This window comes from Phaethon aethereus (assembly GCF_964289735.1).
Source record: "Phaethon aethereus genome assembly, chromosome: Z".
NCBI classification, from domain to species: domain Eukaryota; kingdom Metazoa; phylum Chordata; class Aves; order Phaethontiformes; family Phaethontidae; genus Phaethon; species Phaethon aethereus.
The window spans coordinates 54,767,516-54,792,850 of record NC_138577.1 but is presented as its reverse complement, the minus strand read 5'-3'; the positions used below and the strand labels follow the sequence as shown (position 1 = coordinate 54,792,850).

The window sequence follows — 25,335 nt, the reverse complement described above, 5'->3', positions numbered from 1 at the left end:
ATGGTGGAAGTGAATTTCAGCAGATTTCATTTGGCTTTCCCGGAGGTTTATTTAGCTGACCCCCAAATGCTTCCACTTTAAGGTAGCTGTACAAGGTCATGGTTAGAGCTTATGTCACAGAGTCAGGACTCCTGGTCTGTTGCCAGCTGTGCTGCTGTTTGCAGTTTTCAGCAAGGTGCATGTCCTCAGGTGTGATGCTCAGGAGCATCTGCTGAAGTGCTTAAGCCCAAGAGGGCTACAATTTCTTGGGTAGTGTTGTGGTTTAGCCCCAGCTGGCAACTAAGCACCACGCAGCCGCTCGCTCACTCCCCCTCCCGCAGTGGGACGGGGGAGAGAATTAGGAAAAACCTTGTGGGTTGAGATAAACACGGTTTAATAGGACAGAAAGAAAGAAGGGAACAATAATGATAATACCAACAAAGGAATGTACAAGAACAAGTGAGGCCCAATACAGAAATTGCTCACCACCCCGTGATTGACAGCCCGTCCCTGAGCAGCGATTTCCGCCCCCCGGCCAACTCCAGTTTATGTACTGGGCATGACGTCGGATGGTAGGGAATATCTCTTTGGCCAGTCTGGGTCAGCTGTCCCGGCTGTGTCCCCTCCCAGCTCCCCGTGCACCCCCAGCCTGCTCACTGGCAGGCCAGCACAAGAAGCTGGACTGTCCTTGACTGCTCAGCAACAACCCAAAACATCAGCACATTATCAACAGTTCCTCATCCCAAATCCAAAACACAGTCTCACACTGGCTTCTGTGAGGAAAACCAGCTCTATCCTGGCTGAAACCAGGACAGGTAGTCATGGTCCCCCACTGCCAGAAGGGTAGGACTTCATCCCTCTGTCTTGCCTTATGCCACGTTTTGCATCCTGTCATGCATCAGCTCTGAAAATAGCAGGTCCTTTTTTGAGTTACTACAGCTCAATAATGCAGCAAAATACTACCCCGTAGTTATGTTTTTCTTGCAATGGGATATGGGTTTTGCAATGTGTAATTTCTTCTCTATTATTACTCATCTCAGTACCACCAGTATATATTGGAAGCAGTAACTGGGCATGCACAGTAAGGTTTTTAGAAAGTGGCTTGGAGTTTGAGGTATTATCACAGTGCTAAAAATAGAGGGAAGATACAGGATAAATGAGACATACTGGATAATTATGTACTTGAGATCAGTCAATTTTTTCTTCTTTTTTTTTTAGAGTTGACATTTGGATTACCTGCTCTGTTCAGGAATGTAAATCACTGCCTTGTGGCCTTTACGTTATGATTCGAACTTTTTTCCCTTGTTTCTCAAGATACGCATTTTTTTTCTTGTCACAGCTTTTCATAGCTGAAGGAAAATGATGGAAGAGAGTGGAATAGAGTCAACTCCACCTGGCACACCTCCACCAAGCACAGCAGGGGCTGCTGCTGCTGCTACACCTGTCTCATTAGGTACAGAAACTTCCTAAGCAACTTGGCCATATTTAATCTTGTCTCTTGAAGTACAGCCATTCATCCAAAAATCTTGCAATCAGCATAATTACAGTGCTCTTCTCCAGACTAATTGGAAGAATTTAAATTGTTTCTTAATCATGGAAGTGTGCCTCTTATCTGACATGCATCTGAGATACAGAATGTTTAAGCATTTTTTTATTCTTGAAACTTTTTTATGAAGTCATGTGGGTGCACTTGTGTTTTTTAAGGGTGTGAGACGAGGGAAATAATACCTTCCACTACAATGCACAGTTAGATGAGCAGCATAAAGGGAGTTAAAAAATAAAATAAATTTACAGTCTTGTAGGGCATAGTGGTAAACCTAGATAATCACTTGTTTTTAGTATTGTGGGTGGTAATCAAAGCACTTTATCTGATTTTTCAAGAATCTGAACACCATATTCTGAACACCAAATTTTTGATTTTCTGACACGTATTGTTATCTGGAGTACAGTAGTGGAGTGGACTCCAGAGTGAGGAGCCCTTACCCCAGGGGATGTGCAAAGCAATCTGTTGAAGTGTGGGAAGAAAATACTAGAACTTCCATTAATATTTCTCTAAAAAATAAGAAAGAAATTAAGCTTTAATATTTAGTGTCCAACTAATATTTAGTTGGTCCATATGTCAGACATTCACGTGTCCTGAGGGAAGAGTGGCTGTTCAACAGTGCAAAGGGGTTGACAGTGGCACCCTTGCTCGTTTGCTCACTTTCATCATACTGCGACACCTTGCAGTTTGTGTGCCTGCTTAAGTGGATTTATGGATTATGTTAGCTAGTTTTAACTGTACTGACCCTCAAAAAATGGACAAGTGACTTAAAGATTGCTGCAAAGAGACCATGGGTTGAAAATACTGCTCATAATGCGAGCACGAGGAAACAACAAGAAAATGGAAGAGCTGACATTTCTCCAACTCCTAGTATGAGCTCTTTGCCATTGTTTTTACCTTGTAATATGTCTAACAGTCCAGTCAGATCTGACAAAAAGTTGGCAAAAAAATTTTCAAAATTTTCAAGAGGACTATTTGTAATACAAATTTGTATCTGCCACTGTTAAAGATGAACCTTGCCCTAAGTGTGTATTGTGCCTTGAGATATTAGCTAAGGATAGTATAAAGCCACTAGCAAGACAACTAAAAACTAAGAACATGAAAACAACCTCTGCTGTTTTTTTTAATGTTTCAAGTCATACAGTACTGAATCCAGTACTTAAAAATTAGTTTTAAATTAAAAAATAATAAAATTTTAATTAAACAATTCAGTAAATTTAATGATAAATCCTGGAAGCCCAAGATTCCTGACCTAACAGTGAGGACAAAAAGCCCTGTACATAGGGGAAACACTTGTTCTTCCTGACATGGTAAAAATGTTTGAAATAATACATGGAAAACAATATGGTGAAAAACTAAAATGCATTTGTCAGAAAATACTGTTGGAAGACACATAGAAAAACACTGCTGAGAATTTGAAGAAACAAGTATTGGAACAAATTACACAGCATGGAAGGTTTGCTATTCAGTTGCCTGAAAGTACAGATGTTCCTAACATGTCTCAGCTTACGGTTTTTGCTAAATTCTGTTTCAATCATAAAATACACAAGAACTACTTCATTGTCAAATGCTAAAGCAGGGATGTGCCAGAGAAGATATATCCTTAACAGTAAATGACTTCTCTGATAGAAGCAATGTTTTTATTAAAACTCAGTAGGTGTAACCACTGATGGAGCAGTTGCTTTCACTAGGATAAAAATGGATTCTGGAATAAGGTTACAGAGATATCGCCACACAGGAAATGTATTCACCACCTCATTCATGGGCAAGCTATTGCAGCAAAGAAACTGGAGCCAGAAATGTTAGCAATGTGTTTAATTTTATAAAAATGATCTTTAAATAGTAAATTTTTTAACAATACTTTGTAATGAGATAGGGAGTCACCATGAAATTTTTTTGTATCGCGCTGAGGTTTGCTGGTTGTCATGTGGCAAGGTGTTTAAAAGTGTTGTTGAACTTAAAGATGACATGAACATTTTTCTTTTACAAAAAGACAAGTCTCCTAGATTTGCTGACATTTTCTGTGGTGTCTGTCAGTAGTGTGCTACCAAGTAGATACTTTAAAAAAAATACGCACTCATAATTTGTCCGTTTGACCTAAAGGTGATGGTTCAACAAGGAATGATACAGTGACTACTTTTGTAAGAAAGTCATGCTTTTGAGAGAGCAGTTTGAAAATTGATATTTGGAAATGTTTCCATCATTATTCAATCCTGTTGCCAAAACCAATACAAGTCTCACATATAAAAGCTGTCAGCTCTGTACACATAAAATTGCAAAGGGAGTTGTTTGACCTCTGTAAAACATCTTCCAAATGAAGAGTTTCAGTGGGTTTTGAACTTCTTTGTTAAAAATACCGAAGTGCAACACCTTCTTAATTAGTTTGCACAAACAATTGATTGAAATCAGGGAAGATGGAAATTTGCTAGGTGAATTGCAAGAAAAACCTTTGCATAATTGGTTAGTGGGAGTGGAAAATTAATAGCATTATTTAGTAAGGACAGCCAACATCTTCCATTTGTATCTATGTATCTTTGAGGTATCTTTTCCAGCTATTATAACCATTAAAGCCAAATATTGCAATAATTTGAACATAGAACCAGACATTCAAATTGCTGTATCGTAAGGTGTTAAACCAAGATTTAAAAAGAGGCTTCTTCAACCACATTGTTCACACTAAAAATTATTATTAATAATTGTATTATATAGTAAGTTAACCATTATTAACATACTATATTATTATACTAATAGTATATTAGTAAAACAATTCTTAGTGGGAGCAGAAAAGTTTTTGTACTGATAATAAATTAAAAAAATAATTTTTTTCATTCATCTTATCTCATCCTTCTTTAATTTCTGTTGTGTATGTTTTATAATATACATAATACACTAGTACAGTGGTATCTGCAATTAATTTATAAATAAATTTACATAAATTGGGGGAGTGCATGCTCAAAACTTTTTTACTGCTAGATGTGTGCGATAAAGTTTGGAAACCAGTGTATTAGTGCAACTTGGCATATCATTTGACTGTCATTGATGTTTAGGATGAGGCCAGTGAGATGCTTTGAGCTGATCCAACAGCTTACTGCTATCAGAAATGGTCATTTCTGTTTTTCTTGCTGGCTAAAGTTAGTTTAGAGAGCAAAATTGGCTTATTCAAGGATCAGCTGAGGGCCAGACTGAAACAGAGAAAGCAGAGAGATTAGGAAGCTGGGTGCCAGGGAAGAGAGGGCTGCCTGCTGCTCAGCCCATCTGAAGTATATAGAACCATATCTGAAGTAACTTTCACTCTTCCAGGTGAGCATATGTTTTATTCTTAAAGATGGGCACTTCTTCCTGCATAATCATTATTCCTGTTGATTAAGCAGTCACTTAGAGAGAACAGTACTAGCTAGAAATTCTGAGGCAGTCTTCAGCTGCTATAAATTCATAGCCAAATATTGACTTATCTTTTTAACCTTATGACAAATAGGGTCATGCAAGAAAAAGAGACGTGGCTTACAGGATACTATCACCAAAAATTGAGCACTGTTGGTGTTTGTTGTATGTAAACTCAAGCAGAACTAAAATTTGCTTTGAAGGGAAAAATGGAGATCAGGTCAAAACTTTTTGTGAAATATCTGAATAATGTGTACCTGTATCTCTGAGATGAAGGCTCAGCATTTCTAAAATTCTTTTTTTTCCTCTTATTTCCTAGCTTTGTCCAGTCCCCTTGCTACACCAAGCGTGTCAACTCCTGCATACTCACCACCCTTGCCAGCTGGAGTGTCTCCACTTCCGCCTCCTATGATGACTTCGGCTTCTCTTCCACCTGTGCCTTCTGCAACAGTTTCTACTATTGCACCACCTCTGACTCCTGTCCCACCTCCTGTTGCCCCTTCAGCTTTTAGTACCTCCATGCCCCAGTTCTCTACACCTCCTCCATTAAGCTCTACTACTGGCCCTGGTCTTCCTGTGCCTCCCACTGGTCCCCCTATTTCAGGATTTTCCATGTCTTCAACCTATGACATTACCAGAGGTCATGCTGGTCGAGCACCACAGAGCCCACTGATGCCATCATTTTCTGCACCTGCAGTCACAGGTAACCTTTTTGTTTGTATGCTTTTGTGTTTGTGAGACAGGATGCGGGAGCTCCTGGGTGGCTTTTTCCACTCCTTTTAGGAGAGTCCTGCAAGTTCATCTTTTTTAATTGTTCTGGGTGCACTTAATTAATGTAGCTGCACTCAGAAGAAGGGAGAGTAGCCTTTAAAATACAGTCATTGTCTAGGACAGAGAGTCCTCTTTAAGTAGAGTTCTGCTAGCAGTTGAGGCTGACTGAAGAATCTTTGTGTGAGAGCTTTATTGTTTGTTAATCTTCACAGGAAAGCCCAGGTGAACATATATACATATCTTTTGTTTAGATCAGAGAGTCAACTTCAGCCATTATATTTCCACCGAATGATGTGTCAGGCTGTAATCTCACAATTGTCAGTTTTTTACTCTCAAAAGCTAGCTATAACAAGCTGTTCATCACATGACACCAGTTTCTATTTTCTTGTTTCCAGCCACTCTATTGCATTAGGACAGCTAGAATTACATACCTTCCATGCAAGCATTGCTGTAGTTGCTGAACTGATGTCACTTTCTGCTAGTGGAATGGAAACTTGGCTCTTCAACTGCAATTTGGACAGGCTTTTACTATTATTGGTGATATCTCTTAAGTAGTCTCTATTAGGAAAATGTCTAAAAAGACCTATCAATTGTGCAGTGTAAAATAAAAATAACTCTTGATTAAGGCTAGTGTTGGAAAATCTGTTAAAATAGGCTTGAGTAATGGGGCAAAGGCTCATGCTTAAATTTTCTACTGTTTGGATTTCTTTTGTTTTCCTTTAAAATATTAATTTGCTTGCTCCTTTTTCTATTGCTACTAATTTCTAGTACTCGGGGTTAGAAAATTTCCCATTTCTCTCTCTTTTATTATGTATGAGAACATTCCTATCTCTTTATTCAAACACCCATTCCTCTTTTTCCTCTGCTGAGGGCTTACTATGAAAGTTTGAATCCAATAAAAAGCACCGCTGTTAAGCTAACCTGCTGAGAAAAAAAAAATGTTTAGTTTTATACATAATGTACAGGCAGTCTTGGTTCTATTAGCAGATATTGTTTATATATATTGTCTATAATTAATTTAAAGTAGTTACATCTACTAACCTTTAACAAGCAGAATTGTTCTGGGGCCTTCAAGAAATGAAGTGAATCAGACTAGTATTATTCTGTTCTTCCTGCTCATTTTCCTGTTAAACAATTGCATGCAGCTATAGTATAACAAATTGAATGCAGTACAATAAATGAACACTTCTGTGTTATTTTTCCCTCTTACTAGGTGTTTTGGCAGATCCTATTACTCAACAAGCAACTTTCTCATCTCCTTTGGCTCCTGGAACTGGTTCTGCGATCACTTTTCCTGAGGAGCGTGAAGACCCCAGAGTATCTACTGCTCAAGGTGGAGCACCAGCTGGAGGACTGTGGGGTTTTATAAAGGTATGGAGTTTTACCTGTTACTCTTCACAAGGAACTACCATTTTTTAGTGACTATAACAAGTCATGTCTTATTTTTTAAATGTGTATTACTATAAATCTTGTCTTTTCTCTGTCCTCATGTGCAAGGTGGCTGTTTTTAATAGTGGTGTTTACTGAAACTATGCTTTTGCTCTTCCTCTGTATAGAAGAGGGAGGACTAGGCTAATGCGAATGTTCTAGGTAAAATTTAATGCTTGTAACAGGAAGATATGCATACCTAATAGGTTCTGTCACATGTTCTTACATCAGTTGAAGCTTCAGAACCTCTTTAAGACCTCAAAGCTAATTTTTACTTCACGGCGACTGGATGTAGTCCATTTTACCTCACCACAATTCTTTGTATTTCCTGTTTCTTTATCATTCCCTAATGAATTGAGTTTGATTTCTATGGGATGTAAGTCCTGCCTGTTCTATAACAAACAAGTCTCTTCAAGGACAGACAAATACATATTTCTTCCACCAAAGAACAGTTTACCTAAGAAGTGTCTTAAGATATTTTGTAGGATTTTTCTATTCTGCTGGAAGGCGTGGAGTATATAGCATGGAATAGATGCTCCTTGTGGTGCGATCTAATTGTACAGAGGAAATAAGCAGCAACTAGTAGACTTTCATTATCCTGTATGGTTTTTAAAACTGTGACAAATGCTACATATAAGTAGCATCATAAAGATTGTGGTAAAAAGATCTAAGGACTGTGCATGAATGCTGAACTGTTTTCAAGAGCAACACCACTTTCTCTACTGTCTCATACTAAATGGGAAGATGAAGAATCAAGAAGATTGATGTCCCAATGGTATCACAGAGTTTTGGAGGGACTTTCAAGCCCTTTTGAACATGTAAAGCTGGGAGAAAAAGTTGTGTGACCTGGCAAACTGAGCCCTCCCTTATTCTAGAAATACAGATCTTGATGGTGATACAGTCTTAAAGAGCAAGTTAATCCTTCATCAGTACAGTCAGAGCACAGTCGTCACACCTTTTTGAAGGAGGGATGTCTTCTCGTGATCCTAAAAACACATCTTCTTTTCTCCTTTAAATAATAATGTCCTTTTCTCAGTCATCATATTACTCTTAATATTTACAATAGATGCTAATGTTCCAGAAGAGAACATTTTTCTTGTAACATGATTCTGTAGCCATTTTGAAAGTACCAGAGCTTGCAATTGCAAATTAGTTGAAAAGCCAATCTCATCCACATGATTGTTGCCTTTATACCAGTAGGATCCAAAAGATGTCCTGTTTCTATTTATGGAGAAAGTCTGTATCATTGACTTCAACAATAAAATCTAGATTTTTGTTGAAGTATTAAGCATTCCATGTGCCCTGTGTGTTCAGTGACCTCTTTTTGAGAATATTCTAGGTGAAGAATGAGGAATCATTATTTATACTGAAGCCATCAAGTTCTTTATGTGCGTAAGCACACATTAGACGGTGTTTTTTAAAGGTCAGCCACAATGTGTGATACTAACTGGTAATTATTACATGCATCGCATCCTGGATTCCCTGTTGAAGAGCTTACCCAGTAGTTGCAGCAGTTATCTTTATTTCTGTTCTTGAAGTGGTTTGAAAAACCCTTTTTCTTCTGGTGTTTTTAAGAAACCATACACCTTTCTTCCAGATTTCCTTCAAGGTAGATAATACTCAAGACTGTGACAATCTAAAATTGACAAATTAATGGTCTAGAATTGAATGAGACAGTTTCATGTCCTTTGGTCTGTCAAAGATGGCTGAGCAGTCTCATAACAGTTACAAGACTGATTTCTACATAATTTGTTAGAGGCAAAGCTGGATACTATTGCAGTCATTGCACCTGACAGCTTGCATATTTGATGGTTTGAGCAATGAAGACAGCCAGGACCTGAATATTCAAATGATTTGTGTTTGTGCTCTGCTAATGTGGAAGGTTGTCCATTTGAGCAATTTGGATTTATGTTGACCCAGAATTGACTTGGAGAAATTCCAAACTTAACTGCATTATGGTTCATGGTGTTGTGATAACTTCATGTTTTGCATAGCTATAGAACTATAGATTATTTCTCCCTGCCTATGCTAGACTGATGAACATAAAGGCATATTCCACAAGTAGAAGGAGCTTTTTAGTGCTGAGGAACCTTATTCTCTGCAGGAAATGTATAATGACTTTGTGGTAGTTAGACGGCCAGGCTGCTGATGGGAGAAGTACTGCTTGGCTTTGCATTGCTGGAAAGATGCTAGAACTGGAAATTCCTACTTAAAATATTTCTAAGGGTCTCATAGCATTCACTCAGTTTTTGTTAAAACAACAGACAAACCTCAAATTGTGAGAGAGCTGAAGGAGGAATATAAATTTCCCTGTTCTTGATGGCATCCTGTGGTTACATGAGTAGTCACAAGAGTGTATGTATTACGCAATGAATGCTACCATTCAGAAAAGTCTTGTATTATGTTCATGAGAAACAAGTGGCTACAGTGGTCTTTGGCTTGAAAAAGCTTAATTCTGCTGGAGTGAGTAATTGTTTTGTTTTCTTTACCAAATTCTATAGTCAGGCTTAGTTTTCTGCACAGTGGTGAGAGGAGTACCTGAACCCAGTAGTGAACTATTTCAGCATGAGGCATGGGATAAGATAATCATTATTAGTAGCTGTACAATATCTCAGTAGTTGTAGAAGTGTGGGGTTTTTTTTCTTTAAGCTTGCTACAAAGAAATAGAAAGCATTCAAAGGTTGGATGGGGCTTTGAGCAACCTGATCTAGTGGGAGGTATCTGTGCCCATGGCAGGGGGGTTGGAATTAAGTGATCGTTAAGGTCCCTTCCAACCCAAACCATTCTATGATCTGTGGGAATTAAGCTTTGCTGAGCAAAAGTTATTCTGAGATAATTAAAACTACTATGATTCTGCAGTTCTCTGAAATACTGTGTAGGTGTATTAAGCAAGCACTTTCTGGAAAAATGTATGTGCACAGTGCTGTCCTGTGTAATACTTGTTATTTAGTGAAACAAATACAAACATAGGCGGTTTTAATAATAGACTGAAAGCAGTCTGGTTACTGAAGAAATTTTATAACAGGTTTCTGAAAAATAGTTTCCAGTGCTTTACCTCTCAATGATTCAGCGTTGGTATCTTTCTTATTTCACCCTGTGATCTTACCTGAATTTAAGTAAACTTTTGGTAAGACACAAGCAGTCATTAAGACTATTTGCAAGACACAGGGCAGTGTATTTATATTTAATGAACTTTTAGGTCTGTCAGGAGCTCCACCTACGATTTGGCTGGAGAATGTAGAATGTTTTCCAGCAATGTTTAGAATCTGTTTATAACTTAAGGACTTCCAGCTCAGTTGCTCTAGAAATATTTGTTAGTAATGGGCCATTCAAAAATAGATTCTATTGTTGTTAAGAAGGTTAGAAAAGAGAGACTCTTCGGCTTGAGTTATCACAGTCTAAATCTAGCTACCTAGTCTGATACCCATAACTAACGTTGGGAATCTACAACTTTGCTAAATGCTTAAGGCTTCTGGTCCCAGAATATGCCTAGATCAAGTGTGTTGCCTACCGCCACTGATAGGGCTGTTTCTGCATTAATGCAGATGAGGATGGTAAAGATCGTATTTGAACTTTATGTTGTAACTGAAACATCATGCACTGATAGTCTTATCCTGTAGCATTTGTGCTGAGGAGTAAGATACAATAGATGTTACTAAGTATAGATGTGGTAAGAAAAGTGCATAGCAGCTTAATACTTGTTTTTTGTTTGCTTGTTTAACTGTAACATTTGGGGGGGGACGGAACCAGAAGATAATATGGAAATCTATTTGCTTAAACTTAGGGTGTAGCTGAGAATCCCATGGTGAAGTCTGTTCTTGATAAAACCAAACACTCAGTAGAGACCATGATAACAACGCTGGATCCTGGCATGGTTCCATATATCAGTAAGTATTTGTGACAAACCGTTAAGTAATACATGTAAATGTTAGAGAGCTTAATATAATATAATAGCACACTACTTTTACACTTGAATTTTGTAGATGTAGTGTGTTAATTCAAAGTTACAGTACTATACTGATTTCTCAAGTGTATTGTCTATACGGAAGGCTGACTTTTTATGTGTGTCTTGAGGTCCATTTGACTTTTGTAGTCCAGTAGAGTTAGATAGTGGCATAGTAATACCCTTTAATTTAGATTGTGAAAGATGAGGAAGTTATAAGAAAAAAAGGTGACGATACCTTGTCTATAATCCCTAAGTTGCATACTGTTTTCTCCTACTGTGTCTCTACTTACGCCTTATAGATTTGGATTTAAAATATGCTGTATGTGTTCTGTTGGATCACAGACTGTGCAAGCTATCACACTAAAGTTGAAACAAGCCAAAAGGCAGGCATACTCAGAGAGCTATAGGACAGAGGTATTTACATAGCTTTTGAGGCTTTCTTCTGACTTTCAGCTGTTCCACTTTTCCAGCCTAATAGTGTTTATACCGTTTTGAGGAAATTCAGCAAACCTGAAGCTGTTGCTGCATCAGTAGGAACGTTAAAGTTCTAAAATGGTCTAATGAAGTCTGAAGTATTGCTAAGCACTGAGCCTGGAAGGAAAAGCATAGCATTTCAATTACATCTTGAAAGTTAATAGGAAGGAGAAGCACTGTGGTATTCACCGTTTTTTGTTTAACAGCTGTTCACTGGATTTTGTGAACTGCATCTGGAGTATTGTGTCCAGTTCTGGGCTCCCCAGTTCAAGAGAGACAGGGGACTTTTGGAGACAGCCCAACGGAGGGGTACGAGGGTGATAAGGGACTGGAACATCTCTCGTATGAGGAAAGGCTGAGACACCTAGGGCTGTTTAGTCTGGAGAAGAGAACACTGAGAGGGGACCTTATCAATCTCTATAAATATCTGAAGGGTGGCTGTCAGGAGGATGGAACCAGTCTCTTTTCAGTAGTGCTCTTTTCAGTGATAGGACGAGGGGCAATGGGCATAAACTGCAGCACAGGAAGTTCCATCTCAATGTGAGGAAAAAGTTCTTTACTGTGAGGGTGACAGAGCACTGGGATGGGCTGCCCAGAGAGGTTGTGGAGTCTCCTTCTCTGGAGACCTTCAAAACCCGACTGGATGTGATCCTGTGCAATCTGCCCTAGGTGATCCTGCCTTGGCAAGGGTGTTTGACCAGATGATCTTCAGAGGTCCCTTCCAACCCCTACCATTCTGTGATCTGTGACATTCTGTGATCTTGGTCCCTTTCATACGAACGAGTTTGTGTGTCACACCAACATTCCTTACCACTTCCCAGAACATCAAAACATCTTTAGAAATGGATGTCCTGAGTTATTCTCCTAAATCCATGAACTGTCATCTTAAGTGGTATGCTCTTTTCATGTGCTGAGCAATCATCAGTTCCTGTTCTGTCTTTCATCCCTGAATCACTTAGCTATTCATCTAACTTCCTAACTTAAGTTACTTCTGCTTCATGAAAGAACTTTTGTACAGTGCATGAGAAAGAGGAAAGAAACTGAAGCATACCCTTAAGATGTAGAATTTGTATTTGAACTAGCTTATAGTGGGAACGAGGAAAAATACATGCATATATATATATATATATGTATTTTGCAGAAACTGGGGGAGAACTCGACATAGTGGTTACCTCTAATAAAGAGGTAAAAGTCGCAGCAATTCGAGATGCCTTTCAAGAAGTCTTTGGAATGGCTGTTGTTACTGGAGAGGCTGCACAGTCTAACATCGCACCCCAACCTGTGGGCTATGCTGCAGGTTTAAAAGTAAGTACTTCCAATGCAAAAAGAGAGTGTGGAAACATTTCCCAGAAGAATCTGTTTTCCCATAAAGGGAAAACCAATTTGTGGGATAGGTAAATGTTTCCTTTTTTTTTTCAATTGCCATCTGGGTCATTAGATCAGTTTAAAGCTGCTTGTTGAAATAGTTTTTGGGGTTTTTGCAAACACAATCACAGCAAATGACCATTTATGTCAGTTTTCTTATGCTGTCATTGATTGCTATCACATCTAGCATATATTATGATATTACTGTAGTTTCAAAGTATATCAGGCATTTCTTCTTAGTCTATTACTAGCACACCTTGTTGGGAATGTTAGAAATTAAAAGCGACTCTTTGGGGCTGAGTTGTCTCCCCATTAATTCTGTAGATCAAAGATAGTTTGATCACCACTTGACAGGGATCTTCATGAACAGATCTATGTTAGATGTAAAAAGTAAGAATTCAGTGTGCAGCTTTGCAAACAGCTGGGCTGTCCCAGAGAAAGGATTAGCAAAGGTTGTTTCACCAGACTTAAATATACATGTTTGTCAGGTGTATCTATGTGCAACCATCTCTTTGGCCAATAACTAAAAACCCTGAAAACAACTATTTCGTGTTCTGTTTCTTAAATGTAAGCAAATAATTTATTCATTAAAAAGGAATTATTTTCTCCTAACTGCTGTGGTGGTGTTCACAGCTGAATAAAGCATATCAACAATACATTAGCTAATACAATTTTATACTGAGGTGGAGGAGGACAATGTATATGTTCCTTTACCTGTTTAGCTACTGCAGTGTAGCAGTAGTAGTATTTCTGTTACAACTTCAGAGTGATAACAGGTTTGGAGCAAATGATACCTACATTTGAGTTATATAGGTACCACAACAAAGAGATTCTCTCTGTTTTTCTTAAAGTTGGTCCAAAGCTCTTAAAGGATCTAAATCCAACAAATTTTAAGCTGCAAAAATGTCAGTGTGAGTAACAGAAACATATACTGATGCTTTAACTAATAGTGAAACTTGGCACAGTTACAAGTTAGGTATTCTTTGCATGCTAATCTAGGTCTTTTTCATGGAAAAATAACAAATTAAAAATATTTAATTAGTTTTATCATAGTTTTTGTTACTGTTCGGGAATCCGTTACGGCTTTTCATGAGTTCTTTGTTTTTCTAACATAGAAATGAGAGTAATTTTCAAAATGTCTCATATTTTCTGTTTATCTTGAAAAGTATGTTCTAGAGTTCTTTTTGCATTCATCTTTAAATATTGTACTATGTTGTGATTCAAAGAGCATGTTGTCTAATAGCTTATGTTACCATTTAGGGAGCCCAAGAAAGGATAGACAGCTTGCGTCGGACAGGAGTAATACATGAAAAACAGCCTGCTGTATCAGTAGAAAACTTCATTGAGGAATTGCTTCCTGACAAGTGAGAACTTTAAATATATTTGGGGCGGGGTGGAGGAGGAATATTCTTTGACTCAGAGGGGCCTATAAAGAGTTGCTGGCCGTATCACTCTGGGCAGAAGAAAGAAGAGAGTCTCTCTTCAGTATTACTTTGGCAGACTTGATTTTGGTGATGTTCAACTTTTTGTCCAGGCATCTTGAGACTTTAATGTTCAAAAACTTCTCAGGTTTTTCAAGATTCACAATATAAAAAAGCAATGAAGTTATACTGAACTGACAAAATTAAGGAGCTGTAAAAGTTGGAATTTGGCTAGTGGTTTGCTCACTCTTGTGTGTGCACTCTCTCTTTTCTTTCTCTGAAACTGTATGCAATTCGAAGTGTATTACTACATAGGTCAGAACATCTTCCAGTATGAGTTTATCACATATAATATACTATCCATTTTCCCTTCACCGAGAATATCCTTACTACTTTTAATTTGCACTGCACAGACATAAAAATGGTGTTTTCAAATACATTACAATTTGATTTTTTAACGTGCTTTTTGACAGACAGTTCTTGAAGTAACTATCATTAATTATAATAAATATACATTATAATATAATATAAAAATGTTATAATTAATTTCCAAAACCTTAAGGACAATGTCATGTTTTTCTTAATGCAAACTTAAATGTTTTTTTCTAATGTTTGCATTTCTGTTCTCTGACAGGCTTTGATTTATTTTTTGACACATACTCATGCTCTGTTCCTTTTTTAAAGCTACATTTAGTATCCTTAGTAGAAGATGGACGGTGAATGTTCTGAAGTAAATAAGATTATGAAGTGTTTTAATGTGTTTTAATTTTTGTTTAGTATTTATTTCCATCTAGTGTGATTTAGATGCTTTACCATATTTCCACAAAAGAGTAACTATGACAATGAGATCTGTTTCAAAATAATTGCTGTTCTTGTCCTTTGAATTTACTGATTCCTAAATCTCAAAATGTTGCTTAAGGTACTTGACATGAAAGAGCTCACCCAGGACTGCGGTGTTACTGAAAGAATGCTAGCTCTTCTGTCCACACATGACAGGCCCCAAGAACTTCTTGATCTTCGATATTAGTTACAGTAGAAACAAAGAATAACTTAATGTATACTTTTAATTTTTATTCAATAAGAAACACCAAAACCTTCCTTGCATGGTGTTACAAAAAACATGTGAGTGACCCACCTAGTGGATGAGGGAAAGGCTGTGGATGTTATCTGCCTGGACTTTAGTAAAGCCTTTGACAGTCTCCCACAGCATTCTCCTGGAGAAGCTGGTGGCTCGTGGCTTAGACAGGTGCACTCTTTGCTGGGTAAAGAACTGGCTGGACGGCTGAGCCCAGAGAGCTGTGGTGAACAGAGCTAAATCTGGCTGGTGGCCTGTCACAAGCAGTGTTCCCCAGGGCTCAGTTCTGGGGCTGGTCTTGTTCAATATCTTTATTGATGACCTGGATGAGGGGATTGAGTGCTCCCTCAGTAAGTTTGTAGATGCTGCTGTCCTGTTGTGCTTGGTGGGGCCTGGGCTAGGTAATTTTGGTGATCCTCTGCTTGATAAATAAGAGCAGTGACAACTACTCTGAGACGATTATTTATGCTTTATTAACCAGTAGGTAACGGAGAATGTGAAAGTTTCTAAACTTATAAGATAAAGGGGAAGAAGGGCGGGGGGGGGGGAGAGACAGAGAGAGAAGGGGGGCTGGTAATATCACCACCCTGTCGTAGTCGTCTTAGTGCCAGAGTGGTGGTGTGCATGCGTGCTACTGCCTGAGGCAAACCTGTGGCTTTATATAGTCTGTTTCTATCAGGTAATGCCCATTAATTCATGCACAGTCTAACCTTCTAGAACTTTTGGTGGGGGGGGGTGGAATAGAGGGTTTCTGGTGGTCGAGCCCCTCCCATTTGGGAGTTAAGCAATGAATAACCTTTTGATGCACCGGTTGCTTCTGAGGGGGTTGGGAGAACCACACTGACCTGCCTACACAGGACTTGTGCTACCTCCATCCCTTGGATAGCTGGTTTCACAACACCTGTGCATTCTCTGTGGTCACATATCTCTTAAGAACCATGTTTGAGACATGACCAGGTCTTCATCTGAAAGATTATCTTATCACAGCTGCCAAACTGGGTGGGAGTATTGATCTGCTCGAGGGTAGAAAGGCTTTACAGAGGGATCTGGACAGGCTGGATGGATGGGCTGAGGTCAGTTGTATGAGGTTTAACAAGGCCAAGTGCTGGGTCCTGCACTCGGGTCACAACAACCCCATGCAATGCTACAGGCTTGGGGAAGAGTGGCTGGAGAGCTGCCCAACAGAAAAGGACCTGGGGGTGGTGGTCGACAGCCAGCTGAACAAGAGACAGCAGTGTGCCCAGGTGGCCAAGAAGGCCAACAGCATCCTGGCCTGTATCAGAAGTAGTGTGGCCAGGAGCAGGGAGGTGATCATGGCCCTGTACTTGGCACCAGTGAGGCCACACCTCGAATCCTGTGTTCAGTTTTGGGCCCCTCACTGCAAGAAAGACATTGAGGTGCTGGAGTGTGTCCAAAGAGGGCAGTGAAGCTGGTGAGGGGTCTGGAGCACAAGTCTTCTGAGGAGTGGCTGAGGGAACTGGTGTTGTTCAGTCTGGAGAAGAAGAGGCTGAGGGGAGACCTCATCGCTCTCTACAACTACCTGAAAGGGGGTTGTGGTGAGGTGGGTGTTGGTCTCTTCTCCCAAGTAACCAGCGACAGGACAAGAGGAAATGGCCTCAAGTTGTGCCAGGGGAGGTTTAGACTGGATATTAGGAAAAATGTCTTTACTGAGAGAGTGGTCAAACATTGGAACAGGCTGCCCAGGGAAGTGGTGGAGTCACCATCAGTGGAGGCGTTCAAAAAACGTGTAGACATGATGCTTAGGGACACGGTTTAGTGGGCATGGTAGTGTTAGGTTGATGGTTGGACCTGATGATTTTAGAGGTCTTTTCCAACCTTAATGATTCTATGATTCTATTTCTGGCTCTTGGTTTTTTTCTGCAATGAAATGTCATAGTCCTAGAAATTGATTGATTACTATTCTGAAGTGAGCATTGTGGTGTTGCAGTTCTAATATGAGGGATGCAGTCAGTGTTTTGCTGATACTGTGCACAATAATTAACACATGTCCAAAGGAGTAAGTAACCACCCATCAAATACTAAGAGCTCTGCCCCTAACACTTAACAGATAGTTGCTGCTCACAGCTAAAATTCTCAGTTGTCCATCAGACAGCTGAAGGACATTAATTCCCCTTCCAGTTGCATGTCCTGAATATTGTTTGCAGAAATGGTTGCAAACTTTTATCTGTATTTTACCCTTTAGACTCTTAACTCCTTTACTAATTAGGAGCAAGTTATCTTTAACCATGAAGCTTTCTCAACAGTCTTCCATAGTTGCAGGTAGTCCTCTATCACAGAGCATTCCAGTGCGCTCTTCCCCACTATGAAGATGATGCAAGTGAAGTATTTCTTTCTGTCTCGCTCCACTAAACTCTTAACATAAAACTTATGGGGCCCAGGCAGTTGTTATTTAAAGTTTGAATCTTGTGTTTCTTTTTGTAACCAGTATCCTTGCTTACCCTTCTTTAAAGAATAAAATACAACTTATATGTAGACATGTATATAGTACACATGAAACAACAACTACAATAATATTTTCCTTTTTAAATCTTACATGATTCTTGGCCTTGATTTTGTGTTTATGCTTTCCCTGGAGTATGTTTCTCCTGTGGCAACTCAACTGTAAAGCTGTTACAGGAGTTGCATACAATGAGGTAGTGATGATGCAGTGCTCTTGGTGTTATTTGGATCATGTCAGGTTGTTAGTCTGTTGATAGGGATAAATGATTTAGTGTTTCTGCAAGCTAGATAGGGAACCATTTTGAGTACTGCTTCAGTTGCCTTTACCATATCTGCTACAGCAGGCACCATCTTTTCTGAAAGGTGCAGAAGTGTTTCTTTGAGTAAATCATTTAAATGATTGTTAGGATTAGCCATACCAAAAAATCTTCTGAATATAGAACATGAATGATAATAGATATTTTTTAAATTGTTAGGGAAGATTATTTTAATGAGAAACATCCTTTCAAAGATTCAATAAAAACTGTAGCATAATAAATATGGCCAAAAGAACGTATCTGCACACATGCCCACCCCACCAGTTTTCTTTGTTTCTTTGTTCTGCACATTTCATGTATTTTATATATTTTTATATATAGTATGTATTTTACATGCATACACATGCACTATAATTTTATATATATAAATTGATAAATGCAAAATTTACTTAAAAACACTTTGAAACTCATTATTATATTTGTAGTAGAATTTGTAAAATGGTCATAATTCAACTACTCATGTGTTCTTCAATTAAGTGATACTCAATATGCAAAAGTAAAGTAACTTGCATGTCATTGCAGGTGGTTTGACATTGGATGTCTGATTATTGAGGATCCAATTCATGGAATTCATCTGGAAGCTTTTACCCAAGCAACACCAGTGCCTTTGCAATATGTTCAGCAGGTGAGTTTTCAGTTTTTTGCCAATGTTGGATTAACAGTTGAGACCTAAGACTTAAGTTTTCATTTCATTTCTGATGTCATTTATGATGTCTGTTATTACTGCCAGTTGCTCCACCTGAATGTTTTAATTTAAGAAGTGAGGATAAAAACTATATTTGAATTGTGTTTATGTATTAGCTAAAAGTCTTCAGGCATTTGTGGCAAAGCAATTTTTGATCAAGAATCTCATTCTGCAGTACATGGCACTTGGAAGCTTCTGTTAACAAAGAAGAAATATGCCAAGAAGAAATTATCACAGAGTAAATACTAACCAAAAAGAAATTAATCACAAGGAGGTACTCCCTCAAAAAAGAAAGATAACTTTACACATTGAAATATTGTCATCAGTCTGGGTCAGTGACTCAAAATTAACCCTCATGAATCTTTACATAGATAAGAGTACAAATTCTTATTCAGGTGCAGAAGGATGTCTTTGCAGCTGAAGTAATGCACTAAGCAACCACACCAAGGAAGTGCAGTAAGCAGTCTTATCCATCTGAAGGCTTGGTTTCCTTTCCATAACTTACTTCACACATGTATTGGAGTTTCATCTAAAGCCAACAAAACTGTGTAATAGTGAAGTGTCTGTGTGTACACATATACTTGTTAGCAATTCGGTGAAGTAGCTTACACTTCATTTAGGCACAAGTTTATGAATTGAGGTCTTGCCTCTCAATTTTTGAAAAAGCTCATAAAGCCTTAGTATTTATGTTGTTAATTAACAACAGACAGCATACTGGACTGATTAGTATTCCAAAAAGTCATTCCTAATAAATAAATAAAGGATACCCCTTTTTCAGTCTGTGCTTGGACTTAATTCCACCATGAAAATACAGACCTCAGCTAAAAGGCAAGATTGATTGCCTTTTCTGACTGTGCTATTCTGAGAAGGGTGTAAAATTTCTGAAATAGAATCATAGAATCATTCAGGTTGGAAAATACTTTTCACATCAAGTCCAACCATTAACCTAACACTGCCCAGTCCACCACTAAATCATGTCCCTAAGCACCATGTCTACACGTCTTTTAAATACCTCCAGGGATGGTGACTCAACCACTTCCCTTGGGCAGCCTGTTCCAATACTTGACCACCCTTGTGGTGAACAAATTTTTCCCAATATCCAACCTAAACCTCCCCTGGCAAGATTTAAATCTTGGAAATATCACGGTTCATCCCATAGAAAATAATGCTGTACTGTGCTGTTCTTAAATATCAACAGTAGAAGTTTTTTGCGAGATTGTTTACATTTCTTTAGGCACACACTAGGAATTACTCCAAACTCCAGTCACTGCATGCTGCCTGACAGCAGATATGAGTCATACATTAGTGAACTCTGGTCTGAAAATTCTTCTAAAATAAATGTTTCCGTAAAGAATTTCAAAATAAAACTGTTGATCCTCAGGGAGTTGTTTTGAGAAAACAGAATATAACTGTTTAATTTTTTTTTTTTTGGTAGTACCAATTGCAGTAGAGTGACCATTTATGAGATTGGTTTTAGTTCTTATTTTTCAGAGGTTTTACAGCTTTGAAAAGCTGAGTGGCAAAATTGGGTTCTGATACCCTTTAATTTGCCATGTAGTCCTGTTGATAGAAGAATGATTACTTCTGAAAGTTGGTACTGGTGAAGATAGAAACAAAACTACTCGTTTCAAACTCTTTCAATAATCACTTCTCAAAATGTTACACAGGCTAAGAGTCTCACTCCTCAGGACTACAGTCTGAGATGGTCAGGCCTCTTGGTAACCGTGGGCGAAGTGCTTGAGAAGAGTATACTGAACGTCAACAGGACTGATTGGCACATGGTATTCACTGGCATGTCCCGCCGACAGATGATCTACAGTGCAGCTAAGGCTCTAGCAGGAATGTACAAACAACACTTACCACCCAGGACCGTTTGAAAGAAGGCTGATCCATGACACTAAGGAATACTGGTTTTGATTCTAGAATTGAAATGAAAGCTACATACTCTGTTTCTCAGTGGATGCAACAGATTTGTAATCTAACTGTAAACTGTATTTTACTTTTTAAGAAGTGAAGATAATTTCCAATAGTGGAAATGAGCAAGTGAAATTTTTTACTATTATTTCCAATATGATTCACAAAACAGTAAATCAGAGCAAACATTTGTAACTGGGACAAAAAAAATTACAGTTTGTGAAGTGGAATGTGCTATTATTTGACACCTTACTAGGCATTTGCTGAGATATATTAGTATACTTTTTTAAAGAAGGGGTTCATTGTTTAGCTATTTCTATTATATTAGTAATATAAACATGTTGACAGCATAACATATATGTTATATGTGCATTTCGATCCAGAGAGACTACCTTCTGAATTAGATGCTTTCTTGGGGCCTGTGTTTAGGTGGTACTTAACACTTAATAGGTTTGGTGTCTGTACATAAGTTCTGAGGAGTGATGCTGAATAGTTTTTACAACACATAACAGTGAGCTGCTGAAGAGGATAAATCCATGCCCCATTAGTTGAAGTTGTTGGCAAATAATTTTGAAATCTCATTTTCCATGCTGCATCTTTTTTCTTTTTATGTAAAGGTAATGAATTTCATGTCCAGTTAAAAACACTAGACAAGTTTCAAGTTGCTTCAGTGGGTTTTCGATCAGGTACCACATATGCATAAAATTATCTTGGCAGTTTCAACAACATAATTTATTCCAGTGCTTCCAAACTTCATATTTTATATGGAATTACATAATTTCTTTTATAAAGTTAAGGTTGTCAGCAATTTGATGCGGAAAATGGTGAGATGTGTATTACTTTGCTATCCTGGATTTTCTAAACATTTTCATGTCTTAAATGCCTTCTTGATGTCATGAGCTCACTGTTTCTCCTTCAGTGGTGTCTGAAATTTTTTTTTTTGTGGCTATAAATGCCCTCTATCCATGCTCACACAATCTTAAATCTTCATTTTGAAATACGGAAGTAATTGTGAAGAAAATATTTTGTTAATACTTTTTTTTAAGAAAGGAAGAATAAACAGATACTTTTTCTTTGCCTTAAAGAAGCAGTTTTTCAGCTTATATTGCTCTACTGTTACCTTTCTTAGATGCTTTCAAAGGACATTTTTGTGTACAATATACTATTAAGCCAGCTCATATTTGTACCCCGTGAAAGCCTGTCTATTTCCAAGTAATATATTTTGCCTTAATTGGCTGACTCGGTAGATGAGTTCGATAAAATCCTCTAGGAAGAGCTTTTATTCATTTTAAAGGTTTATTTTTTAATATTGCTCATGAATATCTGTTTAGTGAAATTATATTTACATGGTCAAGTTACAAATTTGGCACATACTTAAATGCCTATTTTGTCTGAAAAAACCCCAAAACAAACAGAACCTGACTTTTGCGGTCTTGAGGTCTCTTGTTGGGAGCACTTCTTTGTATCAAACTAAAAGGATGATATGGGGACCTCTGTTTGTCATTGTTCAGTAAAGGTGTCTTTGCTTTTTATTGTAATTTCATGTTGCAGTGTATAATATGTTGAATTCAGCCCTTCTTTTATCCCTTGTGTACAACATTCTCCATGATGCAAAGGAAGAGGACATGAAATCAGTAGGTTTATGTGCACTGGCACGAGTTAAAATTAAAACTGAAGAGGAATTTCCATTTTCTTTCTCCCTTTCCTGGCCTTGGCCTTCACTGTTTTTCAGAGGTGATAAGAGTGGAGGCAAAAGGTGGCTTCTCATTTTGCAGCACCTGGTTAATTGTGGTGACATTGGCCCAGCATTCCAGCTATCTTATGAAACTGCTAATGTGGCATACCCCAAGTCTGCCCTGGCCTGCCTTAGAGAATTTTTAGGTCTCTATTCTCCTGTAAAAATTTGCTTTCTTTATGCCAAAATGAGAGTGACTGCCTGCTGCTTTCTCTGTGTATTGTCTCCTCATATTTGGGTACTAGAGTAGGACGTGGTAAAGTTAAACAGTCTTTCTCCATTCAAAATCTCTGGCTTAATGAGGGTCTTTTGATGTAGGTTTGACTGCTCACCCAAGAATTAAAGTGGCTCAACTCGATAACTTTTGATCAGTTCCCTCCCTTTACTGACCATTACTTGTTTATGTATAAAAAAAAACCATCCTCACATAAAAGCCAAGAACTCAACTTCTTCCCTGAGAGGTTAAGGAAAGGAAAAATGTCAGCAGTATGGTCTGGAAAGCTAATAAAATTTGAAATAACTTCCTATCTGAGTGAAGGCCCTTTTCAGTGTCTGAATTGCATTTGGCATGGATGAATTCTGGAGTAAGTTAAGACAACATTCAGCTTTTTACCATCTGCTGGGTTGTATTGTGGGCAATAATAGGAGAGGAAGCTCAACAGGTAGGATACTGACATTCTGTGTTAAATTTATATTGAAATCAATTTAGAAAAGCAGGTTATCAGAAGACGTTTGGACATGCAAAGACAATTCTCAACTGCTAGTCATCACTGTATATACAGCAGCAGAAGCCATTTCTGCTGCTTTGTGAATAGGTAAGTTTACTCAAATGATTGTCATAAACAAAACATCAGGAAGCTGCCCACATTTGAAGATGGGAGGATATCAAGGATTGCTGAAAATGGTCTTGGGGATACATCCAGAAGGAAAGGAGACCAGCTATATTAATTGCTGTGGTTTATTTTTCTGTATTTGGAATTGCTATTCTTGTTTTGTTTACTGTATCTTTTGTAGCAAGCAGTAGTGAAAGCAATTTTTCCATGACCATGGGCATCTTCACTACTCTCATGATGTTTTGGAGGTCCTTGCCTCAGCAAGGCAATACATATTGGTAAATAACACTGTAAAAAGAACATACTTTGGCCTGACCCACTTCTATTGTAGCTCCTGCCTCGCTGCAGTCAAATGTAAAAGTAATTAAACGTAATCATCAGGGAGCAGAAGGCCAGGCTGTGAGAGATGGTCTGCATCTGTAGGTGAGTCAAAATGTACCAATAACTGCATGCTCTGCTCTGGTGTTGGCAACAATGATTGTTTTTGCTGCACACCTTTATAATGATACTGTAATTTCATTCACTGCCAGTATGTGGTCAGTTCAGTTTTCTGGGGCTGGAATGTGACGGATGACAGATGCACATTCTCAGCACTGCCTAATCGCTATTTCATGATTCTGACAAAGATGTCCTGATTAAAAACCTCCACCTGTCTGTGTGCATGCCAAAGTATATATTTGTCCTACCATTTTTTAAGGAGTCTTTCAGATAGGTGCAGCCAAATTCTTCCAGTTTGCATTAAACTGAAGCAGAGCTACATGATCTTTAAACTGAGGCAGTCTTTTAAAATGTTGGGGATAGCTTCTTAGCCCTGCTATTGTCTGGTACCCTAAGCAGCAACACCTGCTGCTTTTGTGCAGCCCCTGTCATGCTAAGTGTTTAAATACACTGCTTTGTACACATTAAGGCATTAAGTCACTTGTGCATTGCATAATGGCAGGATTTTAGTTACTGTTACAGAAAGCAGTATTTAGCAGAGCTGTCATAAATTCAGGCTGAATGAAAGAAGATCTGTATAGCCTAATAAGAGATCGATCAGTTTTCAGAAAAACCAGCACAAGGATTTTATATATAGGAAGAATGCTGGGGTTTTATTCTGAGGCTGAAAAATAGGTTCAGGGCATAATGAAGTTGTTGAAAGAAATGATAGCTAGCATCTGCTGGTGAGTGTAGAAGCCTCTGAAATTCCTTTATTATGTGTATGTGATGCCAGCTCTGAGAGTCATCAATAATGTTTGTTTCTGCAAGTGAGATTTTAGTAGATCAGTAGATCAGAGGAAGCTAGTAACATTTTTCCAGCTTTTTTATTCTAATTGGTTTTATCGAAGGGGAAAAAAACTGCTATGTCAACAGCTGTCCTGTTAAAAAGAAACTGTCTCACATGCAGTTTCTGTGACAAGTTACTCCTAGTGGCCACTACTGGGCTTTCCCATTTGTAGTAGGAGTTCTGGGTAGTTTTTATTATCAATGGGCTTAGGAAAATCTGATTTTTTTTTTTAATAAATTTACTCTGCCTGTTTGGTTCAACTCCACAAGAAGTAACCCCCCACAAGAGGGTAATGTTTAAAGAAACTAAGCAAAAACTGTAAAAGGATGTCTCTGCTAAGGAATATCCCCACAAATATTCCCATGCAGTGATAAGGCTGAAAGCTTTAATGGGCTGAGAGGTTCCCAGGAGTAGAATGAATGAACTGTGAAAGCTGGGCCTGATTGCATGACTGGAATGCTCGGTAGGTCAGAACTGAGAAAAGTTTCTCAGAGACTTGCTGCAAACATTCCATTTACCTGCCCGTTGTGTTCAGAATGAGCGTTTAGGAGAGAGTGAAGTATTTAGACTTTGTTTTATTTCTTCTTCCCAATATTCTGGTCCCATAGTTAGTCTATCCATTCTGTAAAAAAAAACAAAAAAACAAAAAAACAAAAAAAAAACAACAAAAAAACCAAAAAAACTCCATATTTTTTTAAATACTTGTAGCCTGCTGAAGAGTTATCCAACAGAGGTCCAAGC

At 38.2% G+C, this 25,335-nt stretch overlaps 1 protein-coding gene across 1 annotated transcript; it reads left to right on the top strand.

Annotated features, from left to right (window-relative positions):
* Positions 1 to 972: 972 nt before the first annotated feature.
* On the top strand, positions 973 to 20,722 carry PRRC1 (proline rich coiled-coil 1; the record flags this gene model as incomplete). Its single annotated transcript, XM_082012826.1, has 8 exons — positions 973 to 1,432; positions 5,223 to 5,606; positions 6,888 to 7,045; positions 10,887 to 10,989; positions 12,664 to 12,827; positions 14,148 to 14,251; positions 18,683 to 18,785; positions 20,513 to 20,722. Exons 1-8 carry the CDS (start codon positions 1,339 to 1,341, stop codon positions 20,720 to 20,722), a joined length of 1,320 nt encoding a protein of 439 aa, XP_081868952.1. The 5' UTR covers positions 973 to 1,338.
* Positions 20,723 to 25,335: the final 4,613 nt, after the last annotated feature.